At 45.1% G+C, this 21021-nt stretch overlaps 1 protein-coding gene across 2 annotated transcripts in view; it reads left to right on the top strand.

Moving 5' to 3' along the window:
* LOC139418264 (coxsackievirus and adenovirus receptor homolog) overlaps positions 1–21021 on the top strand; it is a 111712-nt gene that overhangs the window by 72409 nt on the left and 18282 nt on the right. For both annotated transcript variants that reach the window (XR_011635292.1, XM_071167590.1), the window contains exon 3: positions 8249–8453. Coding sequence is in view for 1 of the 2 variants with exons in the window: in XM_071167590.1 (XP_071023691.1) it covers positions 8249–8453 (205 nt within the window). In the remaining variant the exon portion in view is untranslated. The remainder of the gene's footprint in view (positions 1–8248; positions 8454–21021) is intronic.

Raw genomic sequence — 21021 nt, 5'->3', positions numbered from 1 at the left:
CCTCTCTAGCTAGGCTACATTCAGCTGTAGACATCATGTTGTAGTCTCCCTCCTCTCTAGCTAGGCTACATTCAGCTGTAGACATCATGTTGTAGTTTCCCTCTCTAGCTAGGCTACATTCAGCTGTAGACATCATGTTGTAGTCTCCCTCCTCTCTAGCTAGGCTACATTCAGCTGTAAACATGTTGTAGTCGCCCTCCTCTCTAGCTAGGCTACATTCAGCTGTAGACATCATGTTGTAGTTTCCCTCTCTAGCTAGGCTACATTCAGCTGTAGACATCATGTTGTAGTTTCCCTCCTCTCTAGCTAGGCTACATTCAGCTGTAGACATCATGTTGTAGTCTCCCTCCTCTCTAGCTAGGCTACATTCAGCTGTAGACATCATGTTGTAGTCTCCCTCCTCTCTAGCTAGGCTACATTCAGCTGTAGACGTCATGTTGTAGTCTCCCTCCTCTCTAGCTAGGCTACATTCAGCTGTAGACGTCATGTTGTAGTCTCCCTCCTCTCTAGCTAGGCTACATTCAGCTGTAAACATGTTGTAGTCGCCCTCCTCTCTAGCTAGGCTACATTCAGCTGTAGACATCATGTTGTAGTTTCCCTCTCTAGCTAGGCTACATTCAGCTGTAGACATCATGTTGTAGTTTCCCTCCTCTCTAGCTAGGCTACATTCAGCTGTAGACATCATGTTGTAGTCTCCCTCCTCTCTAGCTAGGCTACATTCAGCTGTAGACATCATGTTGTAGTCTCCCTCCTCTCTAGCTAGGCTACATTCAGCTGTAGACGTCATGTTGTAGTCTCCCTCCTCTCTAGCTAGGCTACATTCAGCTGTAGACATCATGTTGTAGTCTCCCTCCTCTCTAGCTATGCTACATTCAGCTGTAGACATCATGTTGTAGTATCCCTCCTCTCTAGCTAGGCTACATTCAGCTGTAGACGTCATGTTGTAGTCTCCCTCCTCTCTAGCTAGGTTACATTCAGCTGTAGACATCATGTTGTAGTCTGCCTCCTCTCTAGCTAGGCTACATTCAGCTGTAGACATCATGTTGTAGTCTCCCTCCTCTCTAGCTAGGCTACATTCAGCTGTAGACATCATGTTGTAGTCTCCCTCCTCTCCAGCTAGGCTACATTCAGCTGTAGACATCATGTTGTAGTCTCCCTCCTCTCTAGCTAGGCTACATTCAGCTGTAGACATCATGTTGTAGTCTCCCTCCTCTCTAGCTAGGCTACATTCAACTGTAGACATGTTGTAGTCTCCTTCCTCTCTAGCTAGGCTACATTCAACTGTAGACATGTTGTAGTCTCCTTCCTTTCTAGCTAGGCTACATTCAGCTGTAGACATCATGTTGTAGTCTCCCTCCTCTCTAGCTAGGCTACATTCAGCTGTAGACATCATGGTGTAGTCTCCCTCCTCTCTAGCTAGGCTACATTCAGCTGTAGACATCATATTGTAGTCTCCCTCCTCTCTAGCTAGGCTACATTCAGCTGTAGACGTCATGTTGTAGTCTCCCTCCTCTCCAGCTAGGCTACATTCAGCTGTAGACATCATGTTGTAGTCTCCCTCCTCTCTAGCTAGGCTACATTCAGCTGTAGACATCATGTTGTAGTCTCCCTCCTCTCTAGCTAGGCTACATTCAACTGTAGACATGTTGTAGTCTCCTTCCTCTCTAGCTAGGCTACATTCAACTGTAGACATGTTGTAGTCTCCTTCCTTTCTAGCTAGGCTACATTCAGCTGTAGACATCATGTTGTAGTCTCCCTCCTCTCTAGCTAGGCTACATTCAGCTGTAGACATCATGGTGTAGTCTCCCTCCTCTCTAGCTAGGCTACATTTAGCTGTAGACATCATGTTGTAGTCTCCCTCCTCTCTAGCTAGGCTACATTCAGCTGTAGACATCATGTTGTAGTCTCCCTCCTCTCTAGCTAGGCTACATTCAGCTGTAAACATGTTGTAGTCGCCCTCCTCTCTAGCTAGGCTACATTCAGCTGTAGACATCATGTTGTAGTTTCCCTCTCTAGCTAGGCTACATTCAGCTGTAGACATCATGTTGTAGTTTCCCTCCTCTCTAGCTAGGCTACATTCAGCTGTAGACATCATGTTGTAGTCTCCCTCCTCTCTAGCTAGGCTACATTCAGCTGTAGACATCATGTTGTAGTCTCCCTCCTCTCTAGCTAGGCTACATTCAGCTGTAGACGTCATGTTGTAGTCTCCCTCCTCTCTAGCTATGCTACATTCAGCTGTAGACATCATGTTGTAGTCTCCCTCCTCTCTAGCTAGGCTACATTCAGCTGTAGACATCATGTTGTAGTCTCCCTCCTCTCTAGCTAGGCTACATTCAGCTGTAGACATCATGTTGTAGTTTCCCTCTCTAGCTAGGCTACATTCAGCTGTAGACATCATGTTGTAGTCTCCCTCCTCTCTAGCTAGGCTACATTCAGCTGTAGACATCATGTTGTAGTCTCCCTCCTCTCTAGCTAGGCTACATTCAGCTGTAGACATCATGTTGTAGTCTCCCTCCTCTCTAGCTAGGCTACATTCAGCTGTAGACGTCATGTTGTAGTCTCCCTCCTCTCTAGCTAGGCTACATTCAGCTGTAGACAACATATTGTGGTCTCCCGCCACAATCTCACCAGACCATTCCTTCATTCACAATTACCAAGTTTCTCTCTCCCTCTGAGCGGGTAGATATTAATTGACCAATCAGAACGGCACTCGGTGCATACACACACAGCCTCCTTGTGCCCTGATGGGGTGATGGCATGTGTATTATTAGCAATTAGTGGCCTGTTAATAAGTCCACTGGCTGCAGGGCTGGCTTAGTGTATGTGACCATGCCCAATTGGATTAGTGCTGGTAGACCAGGGCTACGCTGGACTACTGGATGTGCAGTACTGATCTACTCTTCTAGGAGAGGAGAGGGAGAATGGAGAAGAGGATGGGATAGCTGACGAAAGGAGAGAAGGGGATGGAGTAGAGGGAGTGGTTGAGATGGTGACTTGGGAGAGGAGTGTGAAAAGGAAGACTGGAGAAGAGGGAAGGAGGAGGGTGGCACTTAACTGTTCCCCAGAGAGCTCTAGAGGTTCATAACTGATGAGTTCTCGGTGAGAGGGCTTAGGATGACCAGGAGGAGGATGACCCAACCATCTGAGACCCTTCACATAGAGAGGGTTATACTCACTGTTGACCTAGTAATACTATAAGGACGACTGACAGTATCAGGACAGACAGACCTCTAATAACATCAGTCCTCATTGGAAGTTTCCTCAACGGAACGCCCCCTATGACAAATTACTATTAGCATCGTTACTGCACAGTCAAACTGACATTTTTGTGTTCATAAAGTAGCAAAAAACAATGCACTGCTTACATCAGATTCTCTATATAGAGGTTTGGGAATCGTGGTCTGTTGGTATAGCATTGTCCTACAGGCTTTATGGAGCCAGTGAAGCATAGCTAATGCACTTCTTACATGCCTACTGTTATAGTTCATTAGCATTTGGCTCTCATCGCAGGAATACACTACAGATAGGCTGGAAGCAGGGTGACTACAATCATGATAAAAATTCATGAATGGTAGTTGCCTATAGTGCTTTAGTCTTGAGAGGAGTTGGGAGTATAGAACACCATATAGCTGCTTCAAATTCCTGGTGGGCTGATATAAACGTTGTGTCCTTGAAAGCACTAGAGCTTTGTTTACTAAAGAAAGTCCAAGTGTAGTGGTTCAGGTTTAACCTTGAGAATACATTTGGAGTGGAGGTACTTTTCTGAAACAGACTATAGAGGCATGGCTGAGTCAGGAGAAAAGCCTGTCTTTACCAAAGACACAACAACACTGTTGCCGGAGCAAGACCGACAGGGGAATTGAATGTACACAGGTGACGCCCCTCCCCTCACACATGATGATGACATCGTCTTTAAATGGCCCCATGTAAATAACCTAACATTTGTCTTATTCCTGATGCTGCCACAGCTTTTGCAAGTATACTAGAGGTATTTTCACTTCTGCACTTTTTAATATTTTCTTTAATAGTTTATTACTATGTAAGGTGACTAAGTGTCCATTACAAGTGCAAAATAAAGTTGTCCACAGAGACTTTATCTGACCTCACCATATGGATACTGTAATACTGGTCAACCTGTTCTGAATCAGCACTCGGGAATGAAAGTGTCCTTGTTTTCAACTTCAGTTGTCTGGTTTTCCCTCATGTCTGCCCTTCGATTTCCAGCATGATGGCCCTCTTGGAGTTTTTCTAGGATTTGTTTTATTGAGACACATTCTTACATGCAATGACTAACTTCTTGTAGCAGCGTTATAGAAAATTAACAAGCACGAGTCCACATGCTGGTGAGTAGCCCGCTAATCTTTATATTTAAGGTCTAGCCAACTTGGATCTATTTGCTTGCTAACAAGGTAGAACAGTTGAACTGTTATGAATACACCCTCCAGTCCGTCTCCAACTGTTTGAACAACAGCTTGTTCACCTTGTTAAGATATTGTTCATGTGACCTACCTGAATAGAAATTGTACTTACTTCTCAGAATGAGAACAAGTTGCCAATTTCTTATGAATGTGGATTTTTATGCTCATTGCACATTTGTAAAACAGAGACTGAACAGCTAGCACATACTTCTATGGCTAAAATGCTGCTAGCGGTAGGCCTACGTGGTACCGCAATGACAAACGTTCGTTTTTTTGTTCAGTTCAATTATATTTAAAAAATTATCACAGTTTTCTGTTTCAAAAAAACGTTAAATGCATTATGCATTATGTGAGTTGAATGCTGGAACACTGGATACAACATTTAATCAATGTCCCATGATGGTAGTGACTGTCCATTACTGCTCATCACTTATTGACCATCACTTATTCACATTACTTTAATCAAAGTATTTTATTTAACTTTCAAGTCATCTCATCTGTATAGAGCTGCTGCCTATGCTGTCTGACAAAATCACTATTTTAGTAGTTCTTCCAAGTAAATAAGGCATACCTTTATGAATACCAACTATCAATCAAGTATCAGCTATTTTCAGGCTTGCGAAGCAACTGCTTTCTATCCTCCTCGATTGCGGCTTCTATTCTCTCAGTCTCCGTGTCTGCTCCGCACAGACCGGACAAGTTTATGCAGGTACGCAATGGGCTATGGTCAATGTAGTTAATTACCACATTTTCTGTGCTAAACTATGTAGAGTATTGGCCTGTAGGAAACTACAACTCCCACCCCTCCTTCCCATGTCAACTCCCACATCGCACTGTTCCGGCTTCATCTGATTTATCTTGACAAACTGTACATCGAGCTCACAGGAAAAACTGAACAAAATTAATTCAAATAATTGAACCAATGTCAGAAAATCGCTCAGCACTAATAGTGAGATGTGCAATGTCATTTTGTTCTGATATTTGATTTATTAAAATAAGATACCTAGACTAGCTTTTAAGAGTCGATTAAAATTAAATGCCAAAATGGCAAGCATAAATGTATTTTAACACACTAATCTTCAGGGGGCATTTTTCCCCTTAGAGGGTGTTTTTCAGACAGTGGGGCAAAACACTTCTGTTTATATTGAATAACCACAAAATATTCTGCCCACTTATTTCTCTTTAAAATGAGTTGGTCTAAGGATAGCCAGTATTCACATATCTAAATCTTACCAAACGTTGCTTTTATCTGTCCGTAAATAGACGATTTCCTCAGTTACCCTACTCTGGTTTTAGTAGGGTCGTTTTGGTTGGGTCGTTTTGGTTGGGTCGTTTTGGTTGGGTCGTTTTAGTAGGTTCGTTTTTAGTAGGTTCGTTTTTAGTAGGGTCGTTTTAGTAGGGTCGTTTTAGTAGGGTCGTTTTGGTTGGGTCTGCTCTGTTGGGAGATGAGACATAAAAACGGTATCGTTAGAAAGGGTACGTTTTCATCTAGTACAGTAAAATAAGGTCTCTAAGAGTTTCGGTGTCCATATGACCATTTTTATTTTATTTATTATTATTTTTTATTTTATTGGGCCAAACCTGAAATGCAGAAGGAGAGTTGAAACTGCTTGCCAAAGAGGAAGAAGTGATCTTTCGTCTTTGTTGTTGTGAGCGGTAGGGTGAGAGGCTTGGTGTCTGTGTGATTGGCAAAGTGCACAGTGCACACAGCGCAAAAGGAGCGAAGGGGAAGAGACCAAAAAGACAGAGCACTCATAAAAACAAAATCGTATTTTCTTTCGATAGTCATTTGGAACATTGTACTAAAACATTACATTCTAATGAATCTAATCAATGCAATATATTGCCCAGCCCTACATGCTGTGTGTGTGTGTGTGTGTCAGTGTGAGACTGAGTGCTTTGTTGCCTGTCTCTACCTCAGTGCCTTGGGCAATTTAATTTCCTCCCCTCCACCTTTCCATCTTGTTTTTACTGCTGATGCTCTGATCCCAGTGTTAGTTTGAGGTCTCTGTGTCTCTCCTGGGATCCAGGTGTTCTGCATTACAGGTTTAGTGGCTAATGCAGTATGTTCAAGATGTATTCTAGCTACACAGCCTTGGCTTGGCAGTCATGAGCGCTACACAAGGATCCCCAGCCGAGCTGCTAGACAACTCGCAGTCCATCTGGTTCTCTGTTTTTCTCTTCTTTCACTGCCGCCCAGCCCACCGCCCTCTGTTCTGTTTGTCTATCTTTTTCTTCTCTTCTCCAGCCTGGGTTGTCAGTACGTGTGTATGATTAGGATCACGGCACACACCATGAGCTCCTGTATCTGACCATCTCCGTGGAAAATGGAGAATGATGTGCCTGTTGTCTGCCTGCAGTGTGAGAGAATTACAATTGGAATCCTTTCATTTTTAGTAGGGCCCTCCCTCCCAATCCTTGTTTACTCTGCCTCTATGCTTCTCCTGTGCGGCTAGTTGTCCGTTGGTTCCACCTTGACTCCATCTCCTGCCTTCTCCTCGTCGCTCTGTGTCGGAGGGAAGGGGGAGAGACAGAGGGGAGGGGAGGTGCTGGAAGGTAGCGCTGGGGGCTGTTGCTGAGCCCAGGGCAGAGCTCTCTCTTGGTCTGTGTTGACACAGCAGGTGTTGATTTGACTCCACAGTAGGTCTTTGTTTGTTCCATGCCATACCACAGCTCAGCAGCATGGAAATGAAAGGGCAAAAACAAGCCAGAGCCAGGCACTGCAGGTTGTTAGTGAGATAAGAATGTTACAAACTGACTCACTCTCCCTCAGTATCGGTTGTTTTAGTGAACAAAGACAGGGTGCCCGTTTGCAGTCTCGTAATAACAGCTTGGATTATTTTTCCAGGCTTGATTTCTTGTACATGTAGCTGCCTCACTAATTCTCTTTCTCTTCCTTGATTTATTTCTCCCTCCCTCCCTCCTTCCCATGTCTCTCCCCCCTTCTTTCCCATGTCTCTCCCCCCTTCTTTCCCATGTCTCTCTCCCCTCCTTCTCATGTCTCTCTCCCCTCCTTCTCATGTCTCTCTCCCCTCCTTCTCATGTCTCTCTCCCCTCCTTCTCATGTCTCTCTCCCCTCCTTCTCATGTCTCTCTCCCCTCCTTCTCATGTCTCTCTCCCCTCCTTCTCATGTCTCTCTCCCCTCCTTCTCATGTCTCTCTCCCCTCCTTCTCATGTCTCTCTCCCCTCCTTCTCATGTCTCTCTCCCCTCCTTCCCATGTCTCTCTCCCCTCCTTCCCATGTCTCTCTCCCCTCCTTCCCATGTCTCTCTCCCCTCCTTCCCATGTCTCTCTCCCCTCCTTCCCATGTCTCTCTCCCCTCCTTCCCATGTCTCTCTCCCCTCCTTCCCATGTCTCTCTCCCCTCCTTCCCATGTCTCTCTCTCTCTCCCTCCTTTCCATGTCTCTCTCTCTCTCCCTCCTTTCCATGTCTCTCTCTCTCTCCCTCCTTTCCATGTCTCTCTCTCTCTCCCTCCTTTCCATGTCTCTCTCTCTCTCCCTCCTTTCCATGTCTCTCTCTCTCTCCCTCCTTTCCATGTCTCTCTCTCTCTCTCCCTCCTTTCCATGTCTCTCTCTCTCTCCCCTCCTTTCCATGTCTCTCTCTCTCTCCCCTCCTTTCCATGTCTCTCTCTCTCTCCCCTCCTTTCCATGTCTCTCTCTCTCTCCCCTCCTTTCCATGTCTCTCTCTCTCTCCCCTCCTTTCCATGTCTCTCTCTCTCTCCCCTCCTTTCCATGTCTCTCTCTCTCTCCCCTCCTTTCCATGTCTCTCTCTCTCTCCCCTCCTTTCCATGTCTCTCTCTCTCTCCCCTCCTTTCCATGTCTCTCTCTCCAGGTGATCCTATACTCTGGGGACAGGGCCTATGAGGACTACTACCCTGCAGTGAAGGGGCGAGCCCACTTCAACTCAGCCGACCCGAAGAATGGTGACGCCTCCATCAACTTGACGGGTCTGAAGTCTAGCGACACTGGGACCTACCAGTGCAAGGTGAAGAAGGCCCCGGGCATCCGCAGCAGGAAGATGCTGCTGACAGTCATGGGTGAGTGAGACACCACGGGTGACATATTTTAAATCTTAAACAGCCACTACTTTACCTATCTATCTATTGTGTAAAAACTCCAAACACAATGCCCTTTTAAAGGGTACATGTGGCTGACTAGATGCAATGCCCCCCTCTAAAATGGTGCGGTGCAGTAGAGGTTGGTGGGGGGATGTATAGGAAGACAGGCTCATTGTAATGGCTGGAATGGAATTAATGGAACGGTATCAAATGTATGGAAACCACATTTGACACCATTCTATTAATTCCATTCTAGCCATTACACTGAGCCTGTCCTCATATAGCTCCTCCCACCAACCTCCCCTGGTGTGGTGGTATGTTTAACCTTCCTAGTGGGGTCATAGATTGCAGTCCCATTCAATCCATAGACTGATAGGAAAGAGCTATGTCACTATTATCAGATGACATCAAAACGCCCAATAGCCTACTAATTGCCAATTTAATATAGCTAATTGACAATAGTCTTGTGAAATGTACAATGCATACATGACTGATTTGTCATCACTAGGGTGTGAGATAAGCAGAACATTCATAGTGATGATTATACTAATCCAGCTGCTATATACTCACACACTTCCCTGTGCAACCAGACTTGCGGTGTGTGGCTTGCCTGACGACTCAAACTGAATCCTTCCACTGCTCTGTTTGATACCTACACTACACTACATGACCAAAAGTATGTGGACACCTGGTCGTCTTTCCAAAATTATGGGTATTAATATGGAGTTTGTCCCCCCCTTGCAATAACATCCTCCACTCTTCTGAGAATACTTTCCACTAGATGTTGGAACATTGCTGCCGGGTCTTGATTCCATTCAGCCACGAGCGTAAGTGAGGTCGGGCTATGATGTTGGCGATTAGGCCTGGTTCGCAGTCGGCGTTCCAATTCATCCCAAAGGTGTTCAATGGGGTTGAGGTCAGGGCTCTGTACAGGCCAGTCAAGTTCTTCCACACCGATCTCGACAAACAATTTTTGTATGGACCTCGCTTTGTGCACGTTGGCATTGGAAAGGGCCACAAAGTTAAAGCAAAGAATCGTCTAGAATGTCATTGCTGTAGCGTTAAGATTTCCTTTCACTGGAACCAAGGGGCCGAGCTCGAATCATGAAAAACAGCCCCAGACTATTATTTCTCCTCCACCAAACTTAACAGTTGGCACTATGCATTCGGGCAGGTAGCTTTCTCCTGCCATCTGCCGAACCAAGATTTGTCCGTCGGACTGCTAGATGGTGAAGCGTGATTTGTCACACCAGAGAACGCGTTTCCACTGCTCCAGAGTCCAGTGGAGGTGAGCTTTACACCTCTCCGGCTGCTCGCTCGGCCATGGAAACCCATTTCATAAAGCTCCTGACAAACACTTCTTGTTCTTGTTGCTTCCACAGGCAGTTTGGAACTCGGTAGATCTTTACGCTCTGTGCTTCAGCACTCGGTGGTCCCGGTCTGTGAGTTTGTGTGGCCTACCACTGAGCCGTAGTTCCTTCTAGATGTTTCCACTTTACTATAACAGTGGTCTTGCCACACAAACTCACACAAAATCCCCTGGTCAACTAAGCTCTAGCAGGGCGGAAATTTGACAAACTGACTTGTTGGAAATGTGGTATCCTATGACGTACCATATTGAAAGTCACTGAGCTCTTCAGTAAGGCCGCTCTTCAGTAAGGCCATTCTACTGCCAATGTTTGTCTATGGAGATTGCATGACTATGTGTTTGATTTTTGCACCTGTCAGCAACGGGTGTGGCTGAAAAAGCCGAATCCACTAATTTGAAGGGGTGTCCACATACTTCTGTATATATAGTGTACTTCAGTCTGAGACTGCCATCGTTGAAGTCATTTGTGGTGAAGTCAAAACGAGGTGTGTTGTACAAAAGAAAGTTATCAGCGATTGGATCATCTCGAATCAAATCACATTTTATTGGTCACATACACGTGATTAGCAGATGTTATTGCGGGTGTACGAAATTGTTGTGCTTCTAGCTCTGACAGTGCAGTAATATCTAACAAATTACACAACATATACCCAATACACACACATCTAAGTAAGAATTAAGACAATTTACATATGGACGAGCGATGTCAGAGCGGAACAGACTAAGATACTGTAGAATAGTATAGAAAACCTGTATATACATATGAGATGAGTAATGTAAGGTATGTAAACATTAAGTGAATGAGATACCGTAGAATAGTATAGAAAACAGTATATACAGTTGAAGTCGGAAGTTTACATACACCTTAGCCAAATACATTTAAACTCAGTTTTTCACAATTCCTGACATTCAATCCTAGTACAATTCCTGACACGGCCTGTTACCAAAACCTGTGGACTCTCCTTCACTGCAGCCGACGTGAGTAAAACATTTAAACGTGTTAACCCTCGCAAGGCTGCAGGCACAGACGGCGTCCTCAGAGCATGCGCAGACCAGCTGGCTGATGTGTTTACGGACATATTCAATCAATCCTTATCCCAGTCTGCTGTCCCCTCATGCTTCAAGAGGGACACCATTGTTCCTGTTCCCAAGAAAGCTAAGGTAACCGAGCTAAACGACTACCACCCCGTAGCACTCACTTCCGTCATCTTGAAATGCTTTGAGAGACTAGTCAAGGATCATATCACCTCCACCCTACCTGACACCCTAGACCCACTCCAATTTGCTTACCGCCCCAATAGGTCCACAGACGACGCAATCGCAACCACACTGCACACTGCCCTAACCCATCTGGACAAGAGGAATACCTATGTGAGAATGCTGTTCATCAACTACAGCTCAGCATTTAACACCACCATTTAACTCCAAACTCATCATCAAGCTCAAGACCCTGGGTCTCGACCCCACCCTGTGCAACTGGGTACTGGACTTCTTGACGGGCCGCCCCCAGGTGGTGAGGGTAGGTAACAACATCTCCACCCCGCTGATCCTCAACACTGGGGCTCCACAAGGGTGCGTGCTCAGCCCCCCCTGTAGTCCCGGTTCACCATTGACTGCATGGCAATGCACGCCTCAACCTCAATCATCAAGTTTGCGGGCGACACTACAGTGGTAGGCTTGATTACCAACAACGACGAGACGGCCTACAGGGAGGAGGTGAAGGCCCTCGGAGTGTGGTGTCAGGAAAATAACCTCACACTCAACGTCAACAAAACAAAGGAGATGATCGTGGACTTCAGGAAACAGCAGAGGGAGCACCTCCCTATCCACATCGACGGGACAGTAGTGGAGAGGGTAGTACGTTTTAATTTCCTCCTCGTACACATCACGGACAAACTGGATTGGTCCACCCACACAGACAGCGTTGTGAAGAAGGTGCAGCAGCAGCGCCTCTTCAACCTCAGGAGGCTGAAGAAATTCGGCTTGTCACCAAAAGCTCTCACAAACTTTTACAGATGCACAATCGAGAGCATCCTGTCGGGCTGTATCACCGCCTGGTACGGAAACTGGTACGTCCACAACCGCAAGGCTCTACAGAGGGTAGTGAGGTCTGCACAACGCATCACCGGGGGCAAACTACCTGCCCTCCAGGACACCTACACCACCCGATGTCTCAGGAGGCCATAAAGATCATCAAGGACAACAACCACCCGAGCCACTGCCTGTTCACCCCGCTATCATCCAGAAGGCGAGGTCAGTACAGGTGCATCAAAGCAGGGACCGAGAGACTGAAAAACAGTTTCTATCTCAAGGCCATCAGACTGTTAAACAGCCACCACTAACATTGAGTGGCTGCTGCCAACATACTGACTCAACTCCAGCCACTTATAATGGAAAGTGATGTAAAAAATGTATCACTAGCCACTTTAAACAATGCCACTTAATATAATGTTTACATACCCTACATTACTCATCTCATATGTATATACTGTACTCGATACAATCTACTGCATCTTGCCTATGCCGTTCTGTACCATCACTCATTCATACATCTTTATGTACATATTCTTTATTATTTTACACTTGTGTGTATAAGGTAGCAGTTGTGGAATTGTTAGGTTAGATTACTCGTTGGTTACTACTGCATTGTCGGAACTAGAAGCACAAGCATTTCGCTACACTCGCATTAACATCTGATAACCGTGTGCATGTGACAAATAAAATTTGATTTGATTTAGTAAGAATACCCTGTCTTAGATCAGTTAGGATCATCACTTTATTTTAAGAATGTGAAATGTCAGAATAATAGTAGAGAGATTTATTTCAGCTTTTATTTATTTTATCACATTCCCAGTGGGCCAGAAGTTTACATACACTCAATTAGTATTTTGTAGCATTGCCTTTAAATTGTTTAACTTGGGTCAAACGTTTCGGGTAGCCTTCCACAAGCTTCCCACAATAAGTTGGGTGGATTTTGGCCCATTCCTCCTGACAGAGCTTGTGTAACTGAGTCACGTTTGTAGGCTTCCTTGCTTGCACAACAAATGTTCTATGGGATTGAGGTCAAGGCTTTGTGATGGCCACTCCAAAACCTTGAATTTGTTGTCCTTAAGCCATTTTGCCACAACTTTGGAAGTATGCTTGGGGTCATTTGTGACCAAGTTTTAACTTCCTGACGGATGACTTGAAATGCTGCTTCAATATATCCACATAATTTTCCTACCTCATGAAGCCATCTATTTTGTGAAGTGCACCAGTCCCTCCTGCAGCGAAGCACCCCCACAACATGATGCTGCCACCTCCGTGCTTTACAGTTGGGAAGGTGTTCTTGGACTTGCAAGCCTCCCCAACCTCCAAACATAACAATGGTCATTATGGCCAAACAGTTCTATTTTTGTTTCATCAGACTGGAGGACATTTGTTCAAAAGGTATGATCTGTGCAGTTGCAAACCGTAGTCTGGATTTTTCATGGTGGTTTTGGAGCAGTGGCTTCTTCCTTGCTGAGTGGCCTTTTAGGTTATGTCGATATAGGACTTGTTTTACTTTAAATGTATTTTGCCTCCTAAGGTTGAAGAGGCTCTGTTGCGCCGTCTTTACCATGCTGTCTGTGTGGGTGGTCCATTTCAGTTTGTCAGTGATGTGTACGCCAAGGAACTTGAAGCTTTCCACCTCCTCCACTGCAGTCCCGTCAATGAAGATAATGGGGTGCACTCTCTGCTTTTTATTGAAGTCCACGATCATCTCCTTTGTTTTGTTGACTGAGTGAGAGGTTGTTTTCCAGGCACCACACTCCCAGAGCCCTCGCCACCTCCCTATAGGTTGTCACGTCATCATTGGTAATCAAGCCTATTACTGTTGTGGTATCTGCAAACTTGATGATTGAGTTGGAGGCATGCTTGGCCACGCAGTCAATGGTGAACAGGGACTACGGGGGGAGCTGAGCACGCACCCTTGTGAGGCCCCAGTGTTGAGGATCAGTGGAGTGGAGTTCGTTTCCTACCTTCACCACCTGGGGGAGGCCCGTCAGGAAGTCCAGTACCCAGTTGCACAGGGCAGGATTCAGACCCAGGGCCTCAAGCTTAATGATGAGCTTGGAGGGTACTATGGTATTGAATGCTGAGCTATAGTCAATAAACAGCATTCTTACATAGGTATTCCTCTTGTCTAGATGTGATAGGGAAGTGTGCAGAGTGATGGCGATTGCATCGTCTGTGGATCTATTGGGGCAATAAGCAAATTGAAGTGGGTCTAGGGTGGCAGGTAAGGTAGTCTCTCAAAGCACTTCATGGTGACAGAGGTTAGTGCTATGGGGCGATAGTCATGTTCAGTTAACTTTGCCTTCTTGGGTACAGGAACAATGGTGGCCGTCTTGAAGCATGTGATGACAGCAGACTGGGATAGGGAGAGATTGAAATTGCCTGTAAACACACCAGCCAGCTGGTCTGCGCATGCTCTGAGGACACTGCTAGGGATGCCATCTGGTCCGGCAGCCTTGCGAGGGTTAACGCGCTTAAATATCTTACTCACGTTGGCCATGGAGAGCCCACAGTCCTTTGTAGCGGGCTGCGTCGGTGGCACTATGTTATCCTCAAAGCGTGCCAAGAATATGTTTAGCCTGTCCGGAAGCAAGACGTCGGTCTCGGCGACGTGGCTGGTTTTCCCTTTGTAGTCTGTGATTGTCTGTAGTCCCTGCCACATACGTCTGGCATCTGAGCCGTTGAATTTCGACTCCACTTTATCTCTATACTGACGTTTAGCTTTGTTTCTTCGCGTTGCAGAGTGAATAACTACACTGTTTATATTCTGCCATATTATCAGTTGCCTTGCCATGGTTAAATACAGTGGTTTGCGCAAATGCTATCATCTATCCACGGTTTCTGGTTAGGGTAGGTTTTAATAGTCACAGAGGGTACTACATCTCCTATACACTTCCTTATAAACTCAGTCACCGTATCCATGTTTGCGTCAAGCTTATTTTCGCAAGCTACCTGGAACATATCCCAGTCCACATGATTAAAACAATCCTGAAGCATGGATTCTGATTGGTCAGACCAGCATTGAATAGTACAAAGCACAGGCACTTCCTGTTATGAGTTTCTGCCTATAGAACGGGAGGAGCAAGATGGAGTCGTGGTCAGATTTGCCGAAAGGAGGGCAGGGGAGGGCCTTGTAAGCATTCTGGAAGTTTGAATAGCAATGGTCAGGAGTCTTAGTAACACGAGTAGGACAGTTGATGTGTTCATAGAACTTCGGCAGCCTAGTCCTCAGATTTGCTTTGTTAAAATCCCCAGCGACAATAAATGCAGCCTCAGGACATGTGGTTTCTGGTTTGCAAGTCCAGTGAAGTTCTTTGAGGACAGTCAAGGTTTCGGCTTGAGGTGATATGTAAACAGCCATGGCGGAGGAGAATTCTCTTGGGTGATAATATGGTCGCCATTTAATTGTGAGGTATTCTAGGTCAGGTGAACAAAAGCACTTGAGTTCCTGTATGTTCCTAGAATTACACCATTATTCCTTAACTTCTTGCGTCGAGCAATCCAGTATCCGGGAGCGTAATCATAGCCTCAAGCTCATCGCAAATGAAATAAATATATTGGCTCACAATCTTAGCCTTTTGTTAACAACACTTTCATTTCAGATTTTCAAAATATGCTTTTCAACCATAGCTATACAAGCATTTGTGTAAGAGTATTGATAGCTAGCATAGCATTAAGCCTAGCATTCAGCAGGCAACATTTTCACAAAAACAAGAAAAGCATACAAATAAAATAATTTACCTTTGAAGAGCTTCGGATGTTTTCAATGAGGAGACTCTCAGTTAGATAGCAAATGTTCAGTTTTTCCAAAAAGATTATTTGTGTAGGAGAAATCGCTCCGTTTTGTTCATCACGTTTGGCGAAAAAAAAAGAAAAAAAAATTCAGTCATTACAACGCCGAACTTTTGTCCAAATTAACTCCATAATATCGACAGAAACATGGCAAACGTTGTTTAGAATCAATCCTCAAGGTGTTTTTCACATATCTATTCGATGATAAATCATTCGTGGCAGTTTGGTTTCTCCTCTGAACCAAATGGAAAAATGCACGCAGCTGGAGATTACGCAATAATTTTGACGGAGGACACCAAGCGGGCACCTGGTAAATGTAGTCTCTTATGGTCAATCTTCCAATGATATGCCTACAAATACGTCACAATGCTGCAGACACCTTGGGGAAACGACAGAAAGTGTAGGCTCATTCCTGGCGCATTCACAGCCATATAAGGAGACATTGGAACACAGCGCATTCAAAATCTGGGGCACTTCCTGTATGAAATGTCATCTTGGTTTCGCCTGTAGCATTAGTTCTGTGGCACTCACAGACAATATCTTTGCAGTTTTGGAAACGTCAGTGTTTTCTTTCCAAAGCTGTCAATTATATGCATAGTCGAGCATCTTTTCGTGACAAAATATCTTGTTTAAAACGGGAACGTTTTTTTATCCAAAAATTAAAAGAGCGCCCCCTATATTGAAGAAGTTAATCATGAAACACCCTCCGCCCTTCTGCTTACCGGAGAGATATTTTTTCCTGTCTGCGCAATGTACTGAGAATCCTGCGTATCCCGAGTATCCCGAGAGAGCCATGTTTCCGAGTATCAAAGCCAATGCCAAATTTTCAAAACACCACTTTACCCATGTGTGTTCTGACTCTGGCCCAACCCATCGATATCTAGTCTCAATCAGAACCATTAGAATGTGTTTGTGTTCTAGAAATCGTCGGGGAGGTATTCAGATCCAGACTCATTGCGGAGAACAAACTAACATCTGTGTGTGTGGTGTATTGTTTGGCCGAATCAAGGAGTCTGGGTAGCCAGGCAAGTGTGTGGCTGTTCCTGTGTCAACTTTACTCTGATACTCCCCCAGTCACTCAACCATTCAGCATATGTACATACTGTATGAAAAGTGGTGTGGGCTGACTGATGTGGTCAAACAACATAGGAACTATTACTAAGGCCCTGCACACTTTATCGTAAATACTCCCAGTGCCTGGATAAAGTATGATTAGGACTCTTGTTTTCCTGGTTAACAACATCGCTCTTTTGAGAAATTGGTGTTGACACAATTCGTTGGTGTTATATTTAACTGCCTTAACCAGGAAGTTGTGTCCAAAACAAACTGGTTTCTAGTCATTAATTTACACCAGTAAGCCTGGCTCGAAGCCTCTCTCTCAGTTTTACAGGGAGGAAGATAAATTGATTCAGTAATGTCCAATGATTACCTGAGCCAGCTGAGAGATGGGCTTGAGCTGACTAGAGCAAATACAATGCAGAGTCATTTCTCCTAAGTTGGCCACAGAGCTGGTGATGTAGTGTCTGTCAATACTTACTCGCTGCTGCCCGGTAGTGGGTCTGAACAGGCCTAAAGCCATTGACCCTTGAGGCAGAGCTGTTCCTATTCTCTAGGGGAGCAGTGTGACAAGGAGACATGAAGACCTCTTGCCTGCTCCCCAGTATATTTTCAGTTCGCCTTTTTTTTTTAAATTAACAGTAATAAATCAATACAAAGTTAAATGGGAAACATAAGTATTCATAAAGAGTATACAAAGGACTGTTGGGCTCGGGGGTACAATAACACATTACACAAGGACCTTAACATGCTGACCACACTGCTCGACCGTGTCAACAAGAGTCTGCTTAGCCAGGTGCTAAAATATAACTTGGTTAGATTTGTGACGCTAGATGCGCTGCAAGACTTGCCTCACCTCATTGGTTTTTAGGAGCATATATCCACGTGGGTGATTGAAAGATGAACTGAGGTTCACACTCCAGTCTCGTCGGTATTGGTAATGCACCTTGAAGTGAGTTGCCAACCGCCATGTAAAGTCCGAAGAAGAAGAAGAAGCCTGAACGAGATGAGATTACTGGAAACAAACTTGGTTTACCCTTTTATCAGTGGATTAAATGTCGGAGTAGAGGACCTTGTGCATTTCGGGTAAAATAACAACCTAAAGTTTATCCCAGGACAAAGTAACTAGCAACGCAAGCTAGCTAGCTAAATTGCCATAAATGTTTAATGCTTTTTGACCTCTCCCCAAATTAATATAGTTGGTTCAGAGTTTGTTTTGATATTTAAACCTGCGTGTCCTGATCGCGTCTGGTGTGGGTGGACAAAATCAACATGCGCGCGATGGCGGACGCACGCACGCCAGCGGTCTAATCAGCATCTAAGGGATATGCACACATTTGATCATTTTTTTGTTGGTGGAGTTTTTGTAAATATACATTTGTGAATCTGAATTTTGTCCAAAAGAATAATACAATGAATTCCCATCAGGTCACAATGTAAATGCTCCAGAGAACTTTGGCAGACATGGTCACTCCGACATGTCACACACACTCTCAGATGTACACGTGCGCACACACACACTAGCGCTAAGAGATTATTACTTTTTGAGGACGGTTTGGTTTCGGTTCAATTATAAAAACATTATGGTTTTGATTAGTTTTTTTTTACATTAAATGGATTATGCATTATGTGGGTTGAATTCTGTAACACTGAATACAACAATCAAAGTCCCATGATGGTAGTGACTGCCCATTACTGCTTAACCATCACTTATTAACCATCACTTATTCACATTACTTTAATGAAATCTTTGATTTGTTTTATGACTTTTATAATTCAAGTCCTCATCTCATCTCTATAGAGCTGCTGCCTATGCGATCTGACAAAATCACTATTTTAGTAGTTCTTCAAAGTAAATAAGACATACTTTTATAAATACCAACTATCAATCACTTAGGTCATGTATTTTCAGGTAGAGCTACCTCACGCGTTCTTCTCATTTCTCTGTGTCTACCCCACACCGACCAGACAAATAGGCGCGCAATGGATTATGGTCATTGTAGTTAATTACCACATTTTCTGCGCTATGTTGAATATTGTCCCGTTAGAAACTACAACCCTCTACTACATCACACTGTTTGGGTTTGATCTGATGTATCTCTAGAGAAACTGTGCATTGAGCTCACAGAAGGGGGAAAAAAACCTAAATGGAATTAAAATAATTGAACCTACGTCGGTCCATTAGTTGTTTAAAAAATGAAAAATAACATACATTTTGGACACACACACACACAGAGGCATCTTCCCTGAGTGCAGGTAACGTTGTGAGCTATGTGTTGTCTCCGCTAGTTTAAAGATGGACAGTGACGTTAACAGGAGTAGAGAGCACCTTCAGTCAGTACAGCGCACCGGACAGGCACATCAGCAACCCTCACAACCATTCACCATCTCTGCCTAGACTTCACATCAACCATTCACCATCTCTGCCTAGACTTCACATCAACCATTCACCATCTCTGGCTCGACTTCACATCAACCATTCACCATCTCTGCCTAGACTTCACATCAACCATTCACCATCTCTGCCTAGACTTCACATCAACCATTCACCATCTCTGCCTCGACTTCACATCAACCATTCACCATCTCTGCCTCGACTTCACATCAACCATTCACCATCTCTGCCTCGACTTCACATCAACCATTCACCATCTCTGCCTCGACTTCACATCAACCATTCACCATCTCTGCCTAGACTTCACATCAACCATTCACCATCTCTGCCTAGACTTCACATCAACCATTCACCATCTCTGCCTAGACTTCACATCAACCATTCACCATCTCTGCCTAGACTTCACATCAACCATTCACCATCTCTGCCTAGACTTCACATCAACCATTCACCATCTCTGCCTAGACTTCACATCAATCATTCACCATCTCTGCCTAGACTTCACATCAACCATTCACCATCTCTGGCTCGACTTCACATCAACCATTCACCATCTCTGCCTAGACTTCACATCAACCATTCACCATCTCTGGCTCGACTTCACATCAACCATTCACCATCTCTGCCTAGACTTCACATCAATCATTCACCATCTCTGCCTAGACTTCACATCAACCAGTACAGCCCAGTACAGCAATAAATCACCGTATCCTTAGCCCTTCATATTACACCACATCCATATAGTCCACCACAACCAATCACGGCCTCCCTCTAGTCTCTACAGTATCTCTCTAAAGACCAGTCTCTTTCTTCTTCCTTTGACCTCATCTCTTGCTCATATCACACATAAAAATCTGCTCTGAGGAAGCTTCTACCTATTTCCAATAGGAACATCTACATGTTGAGCTATATGTAGCCCTTGATATGTCAAGCTGACTTTGAGCTTTTAATGTGAATTCAAAATGTCATTGCTGTATTACATTGTAAGACACACACACAGTGCATGTGGACAGCCGACCTCCAAGTCAGGAGAGCGAGCAGCCTTGGCCCCCGTCATCCCTCCAAGCGTCCATCAGTACTCGTTTAATTTCTCTCTGTTCTCTCATTCCTCCCCTCCCTCGTTCTGTCCGTCCTGACCCCTGCCTATTAGATTAGATGGGCTGGGCGCTGCACTATGTGCTGTAGTGTCCCACAGGGCCGTCTGGTGTTAATCCACATGGTTCTGTCCTCCCCTCTCGCCGGGCTTTGTTGTTACAGCGCCCATTACCAAACCATGTCAGTGCTCCAGCACAACACTCAGACACACAGAGAGAGAGAAAGAGAGGCAGTCGCACATACACACGACTACACACACAGAGAGAGAGAAGGAGAGACACTCACAGTCGCACATACACACGACTACACACAGAGAGAGAGAGGGGAGACACTCACAGTCGCACATACACACGATTACACACAGAGAGAGAGGAGGAGAGACACTCACAGTCGCACATACACACGACTACACACACAGAGAGGGAGAGAGAAGGAAAGACACTCACAGTCGCACATACACACGACTACACACACAGCGCCAATCAGGCTTCCTAAATGCCACCCACCTCCCATCCCTAGCATAGTACCCCCTACCTCACCCCACCTCCCATCCCTAGCATAGTACCCCCTACCTCACCCCACCTCCCATCCCTAGCATAGTACCCCCTTCCTCAACCCACCTCCCATCCCTAGCATAGTACCCCCTACCTCACCCCACCTCCCATCCCTAGCATAGTACCCCCTACCTCACCCCACCTCCCATCCCTAGCATAGTACCCCCTTCCTTACCCCACCTCCCATCCCTAGCATAGTACCCCCTTCCTCACCCTACCTCCCATCCCTAGCATAGTACCCCCTTCCTC

This window comes from Oncorhynchus clarkii, chromosome 10 (assembly GCF_045791955.1).
Source record: "Oncorhynchus clarkii lewisi isolate Uvic-CL-2024 chromosome 10, UVic_Ocla_1.0, whole genome shotgun sequence".
Lineage (NCBI taxonomy): Eukaryota > Metazoa > Chordata > Actinopteri > Salmoniformes > Salmonidae > Oncorhynchus > Oncorhynchus clarkii.
The sequence above is the reverse complement of the archived record's forward strand: the minus strand, read 5'-3'. Positions and strand labels throughout refer to the sequence as shown.